The sequence below is a fragment of the Odontesthes bonariensis genome, chromosome 19 (assembly GCF_027942865.1).
Source record: "Odontesthes bonariensis isolate fOdoBon6 chromosome 19, fOdoBon6.hap1, whole genome shotgun sequence".
Classification (NCBI taxonomy): domain Eukaryota; kingdom Metazoa; phylum Chordata; class Actinopteri; order Atheriniformes; family Atherinopsidae; genus Odontesthes; species Odontesthes bonariensis.
Window position 1 is genome coordinate 3,867,318 of NC_134524.1, and position 18,310 is coordinate 3,885,627.

Genomic DNA, 18,310 nt, shown 5'->3' on the forward strand with positions numbered 1-18,310 from the left:
CACGGTAGTTTTTCTGCTCGGTACAGAAACAGCAGCGGCAGAACCAGACTGCTGGGCACTATCAGCCAGATGCCCGAATCCAGCAACTCACAAAGCTCGGTCAGAGTTACTGATACCATATGTTCAAGGACAAAACTTAGCAGGAGCCCAGCAAACCTCAACAGCAGCGTTGCTGTTATTGCTAAGATTATGTAGAAAGCCCTCTGCTTTGATTGGTCACCACGTTGCTTGTGATTGCCCGCCTCCCCCGGCCCTGGAAGGGTCAAACCCCAGAGAACGGCAAGGCAGCAGAAAAATGTGACAAATACGCAGATGCCTAGGAAGGAGAAGAAGGGGATGGTGGGAAACTTTGGCAAGTACAACTTCATCATCCCCATCCATGCAAAGCAGAGCAGCCAAACACACACGGTGATGATGTTTCTGATCCGGATCCCGGCTGCTTCTCTGAGGCGCATGTAGGTGACGGGGTGAAGGACAGCCAGGTAGCGCTCCACACAGGTCAGCACATGAAACAGAGTCTGTCCAGGAAAGACACCAAAGTAGCAGAACACGCCCAACAGGAACAGCGGCTGGCTTTTTATGTAGGTGGCCAAAACATAGAAAACGGCACCAAAAACACAAATTATCTCAGAAATCATCATGTTGTAGGTGAAGAAGTCAAAGTGGCTCATTGTCCTGTCTGAAGACTTCGAGCGTTGGCGCCTCCATCGTTTGAAGCCCACGTAGAGGACGAGGATGTAGAGCGGGAGGAGGAAGAGGGCGTTGGTGAAGGCGAACAAGGTGTAGACGACATTTCTGATTATTGACTGCTGGCACGCTAAGTAGAAAGGGGTGATGGAGGAGTTGGAGGAGTTGGAGGCAGAGAGGAGGGCATCGAAAGGGGTGATGGAGGAGTTGGAGGAGTTGGAGGCAGAGAGGAGGGCATCGAAAGGGGTGATGGAGGAGTTGGAGGAGTTGGAGGTAGAGAGGAGGGCATCAAGGGTGGAGGAAGAATACATTTCCTGTAAAAGACAAGAAGAAAAAATGAGCGAAATATTTGAAACATTCAATCTTCTTTTGCCCATTTTAACGTCATCACTTATGCTGATGATACTTGTGTTTCCAAGACAAAAATGTATAAAACAAACCACGTATGTGAATAAATGCGTTCGTTGGTCGAGCATAAGGGCAACGTCAGAGAATCTGCAGCATGAATCCACTTTTTCAGACTTCAGATCGTCTCTTGGGTCTGAAGGAAAGGACGCGTCTGACTTTCAGTGAGGGGAAAATTATTTACCTTTAGAATTTGTTTGCCTTCATTTGAACAGATTTAATCTTTGTAATTATGCTTTAGAGAAATGTTAAAGAATCTACTGACAAAGAACAGCCCAAATAAAGCCATAAATAGTTAAACAGTGCATTTACAGTCCAATTAATTGCAATCAACAATCAGGTTATAGCTCTAATCAGCTTTTTTTTACACATACTCTGGTACCTGAAGACCATCAGCTGGTTCTATTTCTCATGGTCTAATCAATAAATGCTGTAGATTAGGAACCCACACATGAAATATAGTTGTTGGAAAATTCCGTAAATATACCTCAGAAGTCAAACTTGTCGGCAGTGTTTTCCTTTATCTCTTCCAGATCGCTCAAGCCTTTTCCAGCCTGTGTTCTGCACAGACTGTGGTGACCCGTCAGCACTTATATTTCTGATGTAGGTGAAGCTGCATATATACCGTGGGGAGAAAAATAAAACTCACAGTCACAATAAACTCACAATAAAATACAACATTATTTGCATGTACGCAAATCCCATATAGCCAACTATGTAAATGCAATCAGTATTCTCATATGTCATGAGTGCGTTCAGAGCAGGACCGAGGAGAGGGAGCTCAGGTGTGGTATACCAGCGTGCACGTGATGGGTCAGTCAACCCAAAAGCATGCAAACTGGTGCACATTGTGGCAGAGAATGGCGAAAACACCAACAAAACTTAGAATACAGGGTCGAGGAGCAAAATAAGTGGATGGATGGTTTGCGGAGGATAAGGATAAATTAGAGATGGAAAAGCCTGATTAGGTGCTTTATTACACCCTCCCAGAAATCTCACTATGACAATAACTCCTCAATCTGCTGGAGGAACTGTGGAAATCAAAATGCAAACCATTACCATATTTTCTGGAACTGCCCGGTCATGAAGGACCATTGGAAAAAGATACACAACCCCCTACAGGACATCTTCAAATGTGAAATACCGCTCGACATTAAGACTATGTTTTTCGGACACATACCTGAGGGATGGCTGAAAAGAGATAAGCACCTCATAAATATCCTGCTAATGGCTTGTAAAGAGTATATAACCTGGAAATGGCTATCACAAGAGAGCCCAACTGTCAACATCTGGATGGACATCACAATGGACACGTATAAAATGGAGAGATTAACAGCATTTGTTAATCTTAAATTAGAGAAATTCACCTCGTATTGGGAAAAGTGGGTCAACTATGTCACGCTCCATAGACCTGATTTTATTTTTACAAATCAGTAACTATTCCATATGAAAAGGATCATTCCCCACTTTGTACATATTCTTGTGTTTTTTTGTTGTTGTTTGGTTCTTTCTTTTTTTTTTTTTTATCGTTTAAACATAAAACAAAAATACCACTTTGGCATTTAGGACAGACAAGAGATGTAAAGGGCGGTTTATGGTCGGAAACCAGGTCGTCTGCGTGTGTGTCGCAGTTAACGCAGACATGCCCCCCCCTACGCAGACACTCTGGTGCACCTCCCCAAAATTGTAACTCACCGCAGACAGTGCCGCAGATATCGCCGCAGGGAGGAGAGAAAGGAGGCCTCTGATTGGTCAACTCTACATCCGCTCTACACTATGCGTATTTCCGTTTTGCTAACCGGCTAATGGTGACGCTAACCGTGCTAACCGTGCTAACCGTGACGATTCTTTCGCCTCTCTGCCAGCTCCAGTAGTAGCAATATTTCTTCTATTTCTAGATCGATCAGCTGCATCTCAATCAAAGTGCGCATTCGTCCAGTCGCCATTGTTGTTGAATGACCTCCGTAACCGGAAGAGAAACACGCCACCCACCACACCCACAATCCTAGCTTGTTCGTGATTGTCCCTCTTGTGTTGTGGCGTGGGATTAACATAGCGCAGACCGCGCTTCAAAAGTAGGCATAAATCAAAAATAACTGCGTCGTGTCTGCGACAAGCTCACTGTGACACACTGCTGCGAGAGTATACACGGCCCTTAAGATGTATGCACATGTACCGGATGTGAATGTTTGTTTCTGAATGTCAATAAAAAATTTAAAAAAAATAAAAAGATAAATTAGAGAAGAGGTTGAAAGGGCAGAGGCCGGGGCAATAAAAGATTCTGGGCAGATGGCCCAAGGGTTGGAGAATCAGGCAGATGGAGGCAAATATGTTCGGTAGACTAACGGTGCGTTCACACCGGAATCGTTCGCGTGACGTAATTACATACAAAGTCAATGCAAAGACGCGAATAGACGCGGATTCGAGCCGGCGGCACGGTGAGGCGCGGTGAGGCGCATGCCGCATGCCGCCGCGCGAGTGAAAAGATGCGAATCCGCGCGAGTTCAAAAAATCCAACTTTGGCGAAATGATCGCGTCAGACAGCCTATCAGCGTTGAGATTCTGGACGACAGTGACGTGGAGACAGATGGACAGGCGCTCCACAGCTGAAATGGAGTCGTGTCTGTGACATGCAGATGGAAATTAGCTTCTAAGCAACAGTCTGGTGCAGGTCATCTCTTTACTTTGTAATAAATGTACTTTGCACATGGTCCCTGACTAAATAAAATAAAAATAAAAAATCACCGCCTTCTCCAGGAGTTGCGTCTGGATGGCTTCCAGCGGTATTTCAGGCTCACCAGGAAATCGCAGCTCCATTTCAGCTGCGGAGCGCCTGGTGTCCTGCCGAGAGATCGCGGCACCGATCCTCCCGAGCTGGTCATCAAACTGGGTCCTGGTGAGCCTGAAATACCGCTGGAAGTCATCCAGACGCAACTCCTGGAGAAGGCGGTGAAATTATCCGAGCTGAATGCACCACCGGATGATGTCACTGACCCAGACACGACGGCGTGTGTGTTTCAGACGAATCTCGGACTGCCACAGCAGGTACAAGGACGCGATGGTACTTATATCAGCCATGGATAGCCCCTTGAGCTATTCGCTCGTTTTTTACTCGCGCGAATAGCGCAAGTAAATTCAATTTACACCCGCGGCAACACTCGCGCGAGTAACGCGGCGCGATCATTCGCACCGCGTCCGGTGTGAACGCACCGTAATACAGTGGCTGAATGGACAGGTTGAACCAGTAATAAAGATGGTAAAGACTCCGGGTAATGGCCAGAAAGCTGTCAAAGGAGGAACTGTGGAGGTGGTAAGTCAGGCCAGTGAAGGCCTAATGGGGCAGCAGACTCTGACTCACTCAGTGGGGTCACATGACCCTGAAAGGATCGGATTATTGGCTAAATTACAATCAGAATGAGTTGAGCGAGGGTAATTCTGCTTGGATATATGGCGGTGAATGAATGGGATCAGAGGCACAAAGCGTGTCATACCCCGGTATGATAGGTGGCGCTGTACCCATTCCAGCTGTTGCTAATAGAGCCACTTCCTGTTGACCTCTTCACCACCAACAACAACAACAAACTCAGGCGTTGGAGAAGGATGGAGAACGCAGAGCCAGATGAAGCTACGTCCCTCTACATTTGCTCTGTGATGAGCTGCTTGTTGCACAAACTCGATGCCCAACGGAGCATTCTCCATCGCGTTGTTTGTTTCTTTCTGACGGCGACAACAACAGTAATGGCACTTTTCCACTACCTTCCACTACACGGCTCGGTTTGGTTGTGTTTCCATTACACTTCGTGCCTCCTGGACGTGGGCGGGGTCGTCGTAACACGGCTGCGCATGTTGCTGCTCACCCTGCGGCTTTTTGTCGCACAGAAGGCAAGAGAAGAGAGCCAGAGAAGACTCGCCAGACAAAACAGTATTGAAAAGTACCAGAGAGTTTTGTTACGAGCTTCAAAAAGACGACGTTTGGAGGTAAGCTAACGGTTGCTAACGCTAGCTTTTATTATCGCTTCCAGTGACGACACTCATCGCCCAATCAGTGGAAGGCGGTCGGCTGACGTCACCTTTTAGTAACGCTTGGAACCAGGGCTGAGGTGGTACGGAAAGTCGTGCCGGTTGCTAGTGGAAACACACAATAGCGCGCCGAAGCGAGCTAGTGGAAAAGCGCCATAATATCGTCTCCTTTGACTTCCGGGTCACGACCCCGGGAAAACATCTGGAGCATGCGCAGAACGCAAAGTCTGATTCACCACGTGCTTCAGCGTCTACAAGCAGGTTTAGAGTGACTTTCAGCCCAGTTATCTCGGGGTCTGAATCCGATCCGATCCAGTTCTTAGTCAGATTAAGGTGTCTACATGCACTTAATAACTCAGTCTGATTGTAATTTAGCTAATAATCCGATCCGATCCAATTCTTAGTCAGATTAAGGTGTCTACATGCACTTAATAACTCAGTCTGATTGTAATTTAGCTAATAATCCGATCCGATCCAATTCTTAGTCAGATTAAGGTGTCTACATGGACTTAATAACTCAGTCTGATTGTAATTTAGCCAATAATCCGGTCCTTTCAGTGCCATGTGACCCCACTGAGTGACTGGTGAGACGTCAGAAGACACAGGATCTACAGCCATGCTGGTTGCTGGTCGGGCACGCATAGGGACTGAGGTGACCTACACCCACTGTGGACACGGCATCGACCTTAACACCCTCTGAAGAAGGTAGCTGATGAAAAGCTTGAAAGCCAAAAGAAATGCCCGTGGAAGCCTTTTTGACTTCCTGCCAAAGGTAACCCCCTTAAAGAATGACTGAAACCTTGTCTGCAGCCGAGGGTTCAACCCCACCGAGGGTGCTCGATGAAACCGGCGTCTACCAACCAGGGGGTGTAACCGTCACACTTATGCAGGCTTAGCCACAGGTTTTGTGTTTTTTTCTTCTTATTTCTGGTCTGTTTCGTGATTTTGTACAGTTTGCCCCTTCGTGTTGTGTTGATTAAAACAATTCAAACCCCTAAAACAATTTAATGCGACAAAACAGCAAATTTGCTAAAGTTTAAAGCTTTTTTTCACTGTTCACAGAGTATAAAAACAGTTGGATGTTGTGTTTTCATGCTCTTTGTTTATGGCTGATTAAATATATCAGCAGCTGCCACTACCTTTGCTCTCAGGTGGCTCATTGGGCAGCTCCTCTGACTGCAAACCAGAGTTATAAACAGTGGTGTAGTCTACGTTGAACGCAGGTATGCGGCGTATACCCACCTCTTTTTTGGGGGGATTTCCGTATACCTACCTAAAATGCTCCGTATACCCACTTAAAATTCGTTTTTCAATATTTAGAATAGCACAGCCACGTTTCATGGAAGCCTTGTTATAATTTAACAATGCAACGACAACACTTCAGAATAGCATTCATTCGGAAATTGCGGCAGTCAATCAATCTCCCAGCGATTCACTATCAGTTTTTTTACAATAACGTCCCATAGAAACTCTTCTTCTTTGTATTAGTTGAAAGCGGTGATTCTCTGACGCACAACAGCGCCCCCTATAGGAGTGGAAGGTGGAAAACTAAAATGGATGTGTGTGTGTATATGTATTTTTTTATGTATATTACATATATAAACGAATGTAATACATTTATATGTATATTACAATTAATTAATTCTGACAGCCCTTGTGTATATATATATATATATATATATATATATATATATATATATATATATATATATATATATATATATATATATATATATATATGTATATATGTATATATATATATATACACAAGGGCTGTCAGAATTAATTAATTATAATTATATATATATATATATATATATATATATATATATATATATATATATATATATAACAACCTGTCTCAAGATGTGATGGTGTTCTGCTGCTTTAAAACAATCACTCTGTTAGGCCTCGCTCTATGAGGGATGAGTACAAAGATTAAGTGTCACAGGGAGTCCCATTGCCACTGAGATACACAGCACACAGTCCACACAATCAAAGTGAGTTTATGCTGTCCCTCATGCATGCAAGGGGCAGGTAAGTGCAAAGCTGCGACCCCACAAACATGTTTGTCCCTTAACACGTTAAGACAGCATTATAAATGTGCTGTTACCAGAATGGCAATGACCAAGTCGTAGTGCATTATTAAAAGCCCTGTGTTATGTCATAGTATTGTAGTACTATGGTACTTAACTTTTCAATGACTATTACAGCGCGCCACTGGAGGTACGGCGTGCATTAAGGGGCTACTAGTGGTCCCGAGGGGTCCCGAGTCCCGACCCCTAGTTTGGTACCACAGGCCTGTGACTGGCCAACTATACAGTATACCCACCTCAAAAAGGTAGACTACACCGCTGGTTATAAACAATATGTTTTACCACACACGCTCATTACGTGCTTTTCAGAACAAACGTTAGCCTCTGTGCTGGTAATTTGCATAAAAGCATCGGCCACCTGCAGGAGTCTGAGGCCACCCGACGCTCTTGTTGTTTCTAAGTTGTTTTCTGGAGCCTCGGCCGGTGTTTGGTTTCAAGTTTCACTCACGTGGACTCATCAGACTCGGACATATGCTGCACAATGATTTCTAATTCATAGAGCTATTTTGACTAATTGAGCTATTTTGACTGAGTGAAGAGATAAATGTATTAGCCTCGGTCGCCCCAGTCCTTAAGAAACCAGGTTGGAACCCAGAGGACGTCATCAACTTCCTGGTGGTATGCAAGTCCTGGAATGATCTCTGCTGCTTTCTTCTAAACTTTTAAAGTGATTTTGAGCAATAGATCCCCAGGCTTTCTGAAGGTCTTTCAGAGGTTTCTCTGAAAAGAGGTTAAAAAGCATTTTTTATTATTTGAAGTCTGTTTTAAAATAATATAAGTTACATGAAGTCTATTCTAAAATAATATAAGTTATACAAAGTCTATTTTAAAATAATATAATAAGTTATATGAAGTCTGTTTAAAAATAATATAATAAGTTATACGAAGTCTGTTTTAAAATAATATAATAAGTTATACGAAGTCTGTTTTAAAACAATATAATAAGTTATACGAAGTCTATTTCAAAATAATATAATAATTTATACGAAGTCTATTTTAAAATAATATAATAAGTTATACAAAGTCTATTTTAAAATAATATTATAAGTTATACAAAGTCTATTTTAAAATAATATAATAATTTATACAACGTCTATTTTAAAATAATATAATAATTTATACAAAGTCTATTTTGAAATAATATAATAAGTTATATGAAGCCTGTTTTAAAATAATATAATAATTTATACAAAGTCTATTTTAAAATAATATAATAATTTATACAAAGTCTATTTTGAAATAATATAATAAGTTATATGAAGTCTATTTCAAAATAATATAAGTTACGATGGCGGTCATCAAAGAAGAAGAAGAAGAAGAAGAACAGGTCGGAACCTTCGCGCTGCGTTTCCTGACGGACTGTTTTCATGGTGGTACCAGTGCACCTTGAACTTCTTGGAAGTTTTTAGGTCTTCGTACTTTCGTCTCGCACTTTAAATTAAATACTTTTTTGAACGATGTCGACCTTTCCGCGGTTACTCGATGTCGCGCCCGCGGCCTTCAGACGGTTGTCGCGCCGCATTTCATCCGCGGAGCTGCCGTCAAACCGGCCGCAAACAGGCGGCTGCAGCCCGCAAACAGGCGGCTGCCGGGGCTACAGCTGCCGGGGCTACAGCTGCTCTGCCGGCACGGAGCCGGTCCGGATCGGCTGTGCCTCCGGGTTCTGGGGGGACACGGCCACCTCAGGTAACCGCGATGCCGGGTGAGCTTCAACAGGAAGTCAGAGGTTAAAAAAAGTCTCATATTTTACCATGAAAACACAACAAATAATGAGACAAGGGCCCCTGAGGGCCCCAGCTGCCCCAAAGGGCAGGCCCCCCTAAGTAAAAACAGCTGTTTTGTGTCTTACTTACTGTTTTTTAAAAAAAATCTAGGTATTTTATCCCTCTTGTCTATTTTTAAATTCTTGTTTTTCATCCTCTTTGTCCTCTTTCAGGTGTCTTTTTGTCTTTCTTTACCTCTTTGTGCTCATTCAGTTTATTTCTGGTTATTTTCTGTCACATTTAGCTTTTTCTGTGTCTTGTTGGAGTTATTTTTGCCTGTTTCGCCCCCCCCGTGTGTATTTTGGGACTTTTTGTTGTCTGCTATGAGTTTTATTTTTCTCTTTTTTGGTTGTTTCTGTGTCTTTTCGTGGTTGTTTTCATTTGTTTCTCATCCCTTGTGTCTCTTTTTTGGTTGTTTTCTGTCACATTTACCTTTTTCTGTGTCTTGTTGGAGTTGTTTTTGTCTATTTCGGCGCCCTGTGTGTCTCTTTGTGGGGTTTTTGTCTCTGTTTGGTTGTTTCTGTGTCTTTTGTGGTTGTTTTTATTTGTTTTTCATCGCTTCAGTCTCTTTTTGGTTGTTTTCTTCCACTTTTTGGTCATTTTGTGTCTCTGGTTTAGTTTATCTCTGCGGTCTTTCTTTTGCTGTTTCTCTCGTTGGTTGTCTGGTGTCCCTTTGTGGTCATTTTGGTTGTTTTCTGTCACATTTAGCTTTTTCCGTATCCTGTTGGAGTTGTTTTTGCCCATTTCGGCGCCCTGTGTGTGTTTTTTTTTGTGGGTTTTTGTATTTTTGATCATTTTAAATCTCCTTTTAAAGTTTAAACGTACTTCACATCGCAGTTTGTGTTAAATTATGAAGAGGAGCAGCTCAGATAGTCGGTGAAAACTGATCAAACATCCAAATCTCCACTCAGACTTCTCTGACTTCAAAATGAAGGTTTGTGGAAGCACTTCCACATATAAACGAGCTCCTTAATGTGTGTGTTTTCAGTGCCTCAGCTGATCCACGGAGGGAAGCTGGACTTCCTGGTGTTCGACTACCTCAGTGAGATCACCATGTCTCTTCTCACCGCCGCCAAGACCAAGATGCCTGTGAGTGTCAGCCTTTGCCCTGCAGGCGTTTTTATCTAATTTAATGAGAGGAAAGCCTGAATTTCCTGTTACACATGAAGTCAGTCTGTTTTTACATGTATTTACAGTCTGAGAAGTGAGAAAAAGTGGATCCTGGTTCCTCCTCTTGGCCCTTTTCTTCTTAGCAGTGAGGAGCTGACAGTAGAGCTCCCTCTGCTGGTGAACAGAGCAAACTACGTCTGATAGGCTGACCCACAGAAACACCTGCAGATAGATTTCTAACATCCCTATTTATACCTATATAAATATATATTTTATATTAAGAGCTCTAAAACTTCTTCTTCTGTCCTCCACTTGTCCAGTTTCCTCTCATGTTTTAAGGACACACTGCACACCATGCTGAGATATGCAGAGTTTTCAGCTAACAGCTCTTTGGGAATCACCTTGTTGCTGCAGAAATCCTGTTTTCTGTCTGCCACACTGTGTTATCTTTGCTGTTTTTCACACATGCAGCCAAAGAAATGGGAACAAATCTTAATTCCAGTCTAAAACCCACAAAGAGCTTCTAGATTATTCATTTCTGGTGGCATAAAACAGTTTAATCATTTCATTTATATTAATTGTTCCATAATTAGTCATTAGATTTTATCTTATATTCCTTTTTTAAGCTTTAAATTGAATCTTATTTACTTTTTCTTGATGTTGAATAACATAAAATTCTTATTATTGTCTGTTTTTTTTCCTACTTTTCTACTTTTAGACGTGATAACGTTCATTATGTTGGGATTAGGATTTTTTTTAAACTGAATTTCTTATATTAATTTGACTCTTTTGGTAACTGAAAGCAGTTTTAAACGTAAATGTACAAACAAGTTGAAACTACGAAGCTGTTTTTCACAGAAATGGGAACAGATGCCGTGTCTCTGTGACAGGCTGCTGGGAACAAAGTGTTTTACGTGATTTCCTCCCGCAGAACCTGGGCTACGCTCCAGACTTCGTTCAGGTCGCTTTGGCGCCGTTCATCAACGACATCCACCGGAAAGGTGAGTATGTGACGCGGCGGGACCACCACTTACCTCCTCGGGCGCTTGTTTCCACGGCAACAGTCAACGCCAGCCTCCCTTGCCGTTAGGTATCCGCGTGGTCAGCAACGCGGGAGGAGTGAACCCGCTGGCGTGCGCCGAGGCCATACGGGAGGTCATCAAAAAGGCGGGGCTTAACCTGAAGGTCGCTATGGTGACTGGTGATGACCTCATACCCCATGTAAAGCCCCTCCCCCCCGGTATGACATCATCGCAGTGTTTTTTATGAATTTATTTGACCTAATCCATCTCATTTCCCCCGTCAGAGGAGCGGCCTCTCTGACGTGAAGATGGCCGACAGCAGCGGCCGGCAGCCGCTGCCGAAGACGCTCCACAGCATGAACGCTTACCTCGGGTACGGAGCCGGTGACGGCGGGCAGATCTTTAGCTGCGGCAGAGACGCCTGCTCACGTCTTTCTGTCTCTGCCTTCAGGGCCGAGCCCATCCGCCGCTGCCTCGACCTCGGAGCCGACATCGTGGTGACGGGACGCTGCGTGGACAGCGCCGTGGCTCTGGGGCCGCTCATGCACTCCGTATGTTGGTCTCAGCGTGTTCTCTTTCTTTGTTCTGTGAAAGAAAAGGGACATTTAAGGAGCCATGACGAGGTTAAAGTGCAGCTTTAATTTCAGGGATTCATCTTAACATTTTTAGCTTTAATTTAAGCTCATTTGGTTCTTTTGTGAAACTAACTGATGTCGCCAAATTAGCTTCAAAGCTTCAGAAGAGACAACTTTTCACTCTGTGAAGCTAACTGAGGAGCTAACTGAGGAGCTAACTGAGGAGCTAACTGAGGAGCTAACTGAGGGGCTAACTGAGGGGCTAACTGAGGGGCTAACTGAGGGGCTAACTGAGGGGCTAACTGAGGGGCTAACTGAGGGGCTAACTGAGGAGCTAAAGGCTGATTCTTACTCGGCGCGACCTCGCTCTTACTAGCTGGTCGCAAATGGCGCAAACGGTCACGTGTCCTAAAATTCCGCCACGCCCCCCGTCGCAAGCAAGAAAATCCTCGCGCGGCGCAAGGGCGCGCACACAACTTTTTTTTCTGACTTTGCGCGCGCTCCACCGGAAACAGCTGACCAAGAAAAAGAAAAAATGAACACTGCAGAGACCGCGGTGACTGAGAGGATGCGCCTCTACAAACATCTGTACGACACGTCTATGAAGTTACACTGGGACAACGTTTGACAAAGTTCGTCTTGTTGCAAAGGACGAACATTCCACCTTCTCTTCTGTTTTTGCCGCAGCCGCTCAGCTCTGAGATGCATATACAGTTCTACACCCAGAGTAAATTCATTCCGCATCAGATGTGCCAGCCTCTGCTGACGTGACACCACAGGTGGCATTGTGTATGCTTTCTTCGTATGCTTTTCAGCTTGTTTCCTCAACAGTGACGCTCGCTGGTCTGGAGAGAACTGCAAATGTGACGCATACTCGGCGCAAACTGCGCTTATGAGCTGAAGGAACTGTGAAGGGGCTGGCGCTTTCGATGACGTCATTAATGGTTCTCGAGCCAGAACAGTTGCGCGTTTGCGCCGAGTAAGAATCAGGCTTAACTGTGGAGCTAACTGTGGAGCTAACTGTGGAGCTAACTGTGGAGCTAACTGTGGAGCTAACTGTGGAGCTAACTGTGGAGCTAACTGTGGAGCTAACTGAGGAGCTAACTGAGGAGCTAACTGAGGAGCTAACTGAGGAGCTAACTGAGGAGCTAACGGCCTTACCTGTGAGTCAGAGATGATCATGAGGAGTTTATAACATGTTTTAATCTCTGATAGATAACATAACAGAGCTCTAAAGGAAATGTCTGGACTACATGAGCACGTCTCAGTAGTTTTATGACACGGATTTAATCTTCTCTGACTTACAGTCGACACAGAGGCCCTTAAAGCCAAACACGACGAAGCTTTGTATGCTTCAGATCGAGTCAGAAAGTTTAAAGGTTCAAACTCCTCTTAAATGAGTGTAGCTTCCACACAGTAAAGGTAGAAGCTGGCAGGTTAGAGTGAGTCACAAGCTGCAGGATGTTGGTTTGATCTGAGAACCTCTGAGGTGTTCAGAGATCTAACGTCTGTGCTTCTGTTGCAGTTTGGATGGAAAAGAAGTGATTACGACCTGCTCGCAGCTGGAAGGTAACACAAACACACCCACACTGAGCGTCTGGCAGCATTATGGGAGCTTCATTAGAGCAAAAACTCCTACATTTATTGGAGACTTTTTAAATTTTTTTTTTAAAACATATCTTTATTGCTTTTTCAAACTGTACACGAAAAGCTTCGTACAGAAGCATGAAAACGCCTTATATCACACAGAATGTGGTGAACAAGCAACCATACAACAGCAAAAACCCACACAGTGAAAGAAAGGAAAGAACGAAACAAAAAGAAAAGAACAAAACCAAACAAGAACAAAACAAAAAAGAAAAGAACCAAACAAACAAAACGAACAAAAAAAGAACAAAACCAAACAAGAACAAAAAAGAAAAGAGCAAAACGAACAAAACCAAACAAGAACAAAAAAGAAAAGAGCAAAACGAACAAAACCAAACAAGAACAAAACAAGAACAAAACAAGAACAAAAAAAGAACAAAAAGAACCAAAGAAACAAAACGAACAAAAAAAGCAACAAAACTAACAAGAACAAACAAGAACAAAACAAGAACCAAACAAGAACCAAACAAACAAAAAAGAACCAAACAAGAACCAAACAAACAAAAAAGAACAAAACAAGAACCAAACAAGAACCAAACAAACAAAAAAGAACAAAACCAAACAAGAACAAAACAAAAAAGAAAAGAACCAAACAAACAAAACGAACAAAAAAAGAACAAAACCAAACAAGAACAAAAAGAACAAAAGAAACAAAACGAACAAAAAAGCAACAAAACTATCAAGAACAAAACAAAAAAGAAAAGAGCAAAACGAACAAAACCAAACAAGAACAAAACAAGAACAAAAAAAGAACAAAAAGAACCAAACAAACAAAACAAACAAAAGAACAAAACCAAACAAGAACAAAACAAAAAGGAAAAGAACAAACAAACAAAAAAAGAACAAAACCAAACAAGAACAAAACAAAAAAGAAAAGAACCAAACAAACAAAACGAACAAAAAACAAACAAAACCAAACAAGAACAAAAAAGAAAAGAACAAAACGAACAAAACCAAACAAGAACAAAAAAGAACAAAAAGAAACAAAGAAACAAAACGAACAAAAAAAGCAACAAAACTAACAAGAACAAAACAAGAACAAAACAAGAACCAAACAAGAACCAAACAAACAAAACAAACAAAAAAAGCAACAAAACTAACAAGAACAAAACAAAAAAGAAAAGAACAAAACAAACAAAAAAGAACAAAACAAGAACCAAACAAGAACCAAACAAACAAAACAAACAAAAAAAGAACAAAACCAAACAAGAACAAAACAAAAAAGAAAAGAACCAAACAAACAAAACGAACAAAAAAAGAACAAAACCAAACAAGAACAAAAAAGTAAAGAACAAAACAAAACCAAACAAGAACAAAACAAAAAAGAACAAAACAAACAAAACGAACAAAACCAAACAAGAACAAAACAGAAAAGAACAAAACAACAAAAAAGAACAAAACCAAACAAGAACAAAACAAAAAAGAAAAGAACAAAACCAAACAAGAACAAAACAAAAAAGAAAAGAACCAAACAAACAAAAAAAGAACAAAACAAAAACAAAAAGAACCAAACAAACAAAACGGACAAAAAAGAACAAGACACAAAACAAACAAAAAAAGCAACAAAACTAACAAAACAAAACAAAAAAGAACAGAACAAAACAAACAAAAAAGAACAAAACCAAACAAGAACAAACAAAACAAAGAAGCGAACAAAACAAAATTAACGAAGAAAATTAAACAAACAAACAAAGAAACCAGGAAAACCTGAAAACATCTTTTCAAAACAGATTAATATTATGTACAGACAAGAACCAAAACAAAAAGAAACCATACAACGACATTAAAAGCTCCAATTTGTTCATCAGTTAAAGGGATGAGCAGATATCCAGGTGTAACTATGATGTTTAACTGATTTCATAATGTGGCTTTCTCTGGGAATGTCAGACCAGATAAGTCCATAGAGGAAACTACGGACCCGCAAATACCGGGAGGGAAGGTCATATTGTTCGATTAGCTGGTTAAAGGATTGGACCGTACCATCATAAAAGAAGTGCATTGTCTTAAATTTATTGTAGACTTTAACCCGAGTTTTCTGAAAACAGGTGAACCGTCTCTAAATGGACTCGCCTGTTAAAATAACTTCTAACTCCAACAAAAGGAAGAAGAAGCTGTTTTGTGCCGCTGGCCCTTTAAGGCTGACGTCAGACGTGTCTTAATTAGACCGAATTAAAGGGTCCAAAACAAACAAAAATGTAGTTTTATGGAAAATAAAACTAAAAATATCGTTTCTTAGTCCTGAAACTTGGAACAGAAAATCTTTGAAGCTCCAGAAAAAGAGAGATTTCAGTTTGTTTGACTGTTTGTGCTTCAGTCTCGCAGGTCACCTGATCGAGTGTGGCGCCCAGAGCACGGGGGGGATCTTCACCGACTGGCACAAGGTTCCTGACTGGTGAGAAGATCCATTTAAACACTCAAAGTTTTGATTGATGATGGAGTCTAACTCCATTTAGAATAAGATTTAAACTACGATAAAGTGTGAAATTAACTGAAATAAGTCCAAATATGTTAGAATTAATGGAAAAATAGAGCATTTTGGCTGTTAGCATGTTAAAGGTTAAAGGTCACCCCAAGGTCAGAAACCCAAGAGCTACATCTCAGACTCTGCAGGCCTCAGTTAGCATGTTAAAGGTTAAAGGTCACCCCAAGGTCAGAAACCCAAGAGCTACATCTCAGACTCTGCGGGCCTCAGTTACCATGTTAAAGGTTAAAGGTCACCCCAAGGTCAGAAACCCAAGATCTACATCTCAGACTCTGCGGGCCTCAGTTACCATGTTAAAGGTTAAAGGTCACCCCAAGGTCAGAAACCCAAGATCTACATCTCAGACTCTGCGGGCCTCAGTTACCATGTTAAAGGTTAAAGGTCACCCCAAGGTCAGAAACCCAAGATCTACATCTCAGACTCTGCGGGCCTCAGTTACCATGTTAAAGGTTAAAGGTCACCCCAAGGTCAGAAACCCAAAGAGCTACATATCAGACTCTGCAGGCCTGGATCAGGGGTTCACTTAGTTTCTCTCTCACTGCTGCTACCAGCTACTGGATCAGGGGTTCACTTAGTTTTTATTCAGTAAATAATGACATGATTTTATACTTTAAATATCAATTATTATAATTATAAATAATAATAATTCATTAATAATCGCTCATTATTATAATAATAATTAATTAATAATAATTCAATTATTATAATATATAATTAATATCTTCTTTTTATACTTTAAAATTGGGTAAGTGTTTCCTAAAGTAGATGTTTTTTTTCTCCTTTTAACGTCCTAACATGTAAAAGCTTCCCCTGAATATCCAGCTGACGAGTTATTAAGTTATTAACAACTAACCGGTCCTCCTAAAGATGGACAAACCTGACCGTCTGATGCTTTCAGGGACAACATGGGCTTCCCGGTGGTCGAGTGCTCCGCCGACGGCTCCTTCGTCCTCTCCAAACCGCCCAGAACCGGCGGCCTGGTGTCGTTCGGCACGGTGGCCGAGCAGCTGGTGTACGAGATCGGCGACCCGCGGCGCTACCTGCTGCCCGACGTGGTCTGCGACTTCAGCCAGGTGGTCATCCAGGAAGTGGCAGGTACGCACACAGTCTGAGGACGCCACCGCGGTCCGAACAGCTGACTGTTGTCATAGGCTGTGTTCGAAACCGCATACTTATCCTAATACTCATACTAATCATACTAACTTTAACTTTGTATAAGTTTCCGGATGCATACTAGATTCTCCGAAATGTTGGGTATGCATCATGAGGTTACTACTCGTACTCAAACTACCCAAGATGCAACGTAACGTGACGTCGCAGATCGTCATTTCCTGTCAAAACGGCAGTTTCAAGCTAGCTACAACGAGGGTAGCTTCACTTCCTCTTTTCAAAACAAAAGCACCAATTGTATCGTAATGGCTTTCCCTATGATAAAAGGCAACGAGTATTTTATTTTGTGAAAATAACCGGAAGTGCGTTGCTCACTGCGGCTAGCTTTAGTAGCGCTGAATTCGTGGGAACAAAATTGTAAACAGCCGGTATTTTGTCAGGTTTTCAACACGTTGGGGATCTAAACGACTACTTTCTCACCTGAAAATGTTTCAAATGTTGCTAAAGTTTACAGAGTTTAGAGCTTAAGGGAAATCAGCTTCAGGCCGGCTGATTTAGGCTCGGGCAGGAGCGAAATGCATTGTGGGTAAACGCTCTTCATACTGTCTGATCGATGAGTATGCAGTATGTAGTATGTAGAATGCAAGTATGCAGTATTGAAGTATGAAGTATGGAAGTATGTAGTATGCAAGGACGTAGTATGCAAGTATGTAGTATGCAAGTATGCAGTATTCAGTATGCAAGTATGTGGTATGCAGTGTGCAAGTATGTAGTATGTGGTATGCAATATGTGGTATGCAGTATGCAAGTATTCAGTATGCAAGTATGTGGTATGCAGTATGCAAGTATGTGGTATGCAAGTATGTAGTATGCAAGTATGTGGTATGCAAGTATGTAGTATGTAGTATGCAAGTATGTAGTATGCAAGTATGTGGTATGCAGTATGCAAGTATGTAGTATGCAAGTATGTGGTATGCAAGTATGTAGTATGCAAGTATGTGGTATGCAAGTATGTAGTATGTAGTATGCAAGTATGTAGTATGCAAGTATGTGGTATGCAGTATGCAAGTATGTAGTATGCAAGTATGTGGTATGCAAGTATGTAGTATGCAAGTATGTGGTATGCTAGTATGTAGTATGTAGTATGCAAGTATGTGGTATGCAAGTATGTAGGATGCAAGTATGTAGTATGCAAGTATGTGGTATGCAGTATGCAAGTATGTAGTATGCAGTATGTAGTATGCAGTAAGAGAAGTATGTAGTATGCGGTTTCGAACACAGCCATAGAGAACTTCTCCGGCGACCTTAAACAAACCATTCTGGAGCTTTCTTTGCCCGCTGACTGAACCCTCCACCCTCCTCCGAACCTCCATCCGAACGCTTTATCAGCGAT

General features: G+C 42.0%; 1 protein-coding gene across 1 annotated transcript in view; it reads left to right on the forward strand.

Annotated features, from left to right (window-relative positions):
- Positions 1–8,582: 8,582 nt before the first annotated feature.
- LOC142368835 (uncharacterized) overlaps positions 8,583–18,310 on the forward strand; it is a 45,681-nt gene continuing 35,953 nt past the window's right edge. The window contains exons 1-9 of the mRNA XM_075451033.1: positions 8,583–8,894; positions 9,960–10,060; positions 11,013–11,082; positions 11,172–11,302; positions 11,388–11,476; positions 11,555–11,654; positions 13,204–13,247; positions 15,640–15,717; positions 16,706–16,902. Coding sequence (XP_075307148.1) covers positions 8,666–8,894; positions 9,960–10,060; positions 11,013–11,082; positions 11,172–11,302; positions 11,388–11,476; positions 11,555–11,654; positions 13,204–13,247; positions 15,640–15,717; positions 16,706–16,902 — 1,039 coding nt within the window. The 5' untranslated portion in view covers positions 8,583–8,665. The remainder of the gene's footprint in view (positions 8,895–9,959; positions 10,061–11,012; positions 11,083–11,171; positions 11,303–11,387; positions 11,477–11,554; positions 11,655–13,203; positions 13,248–15,639; positions 15,718–16,705; positions 16,903–18,310) is intronic.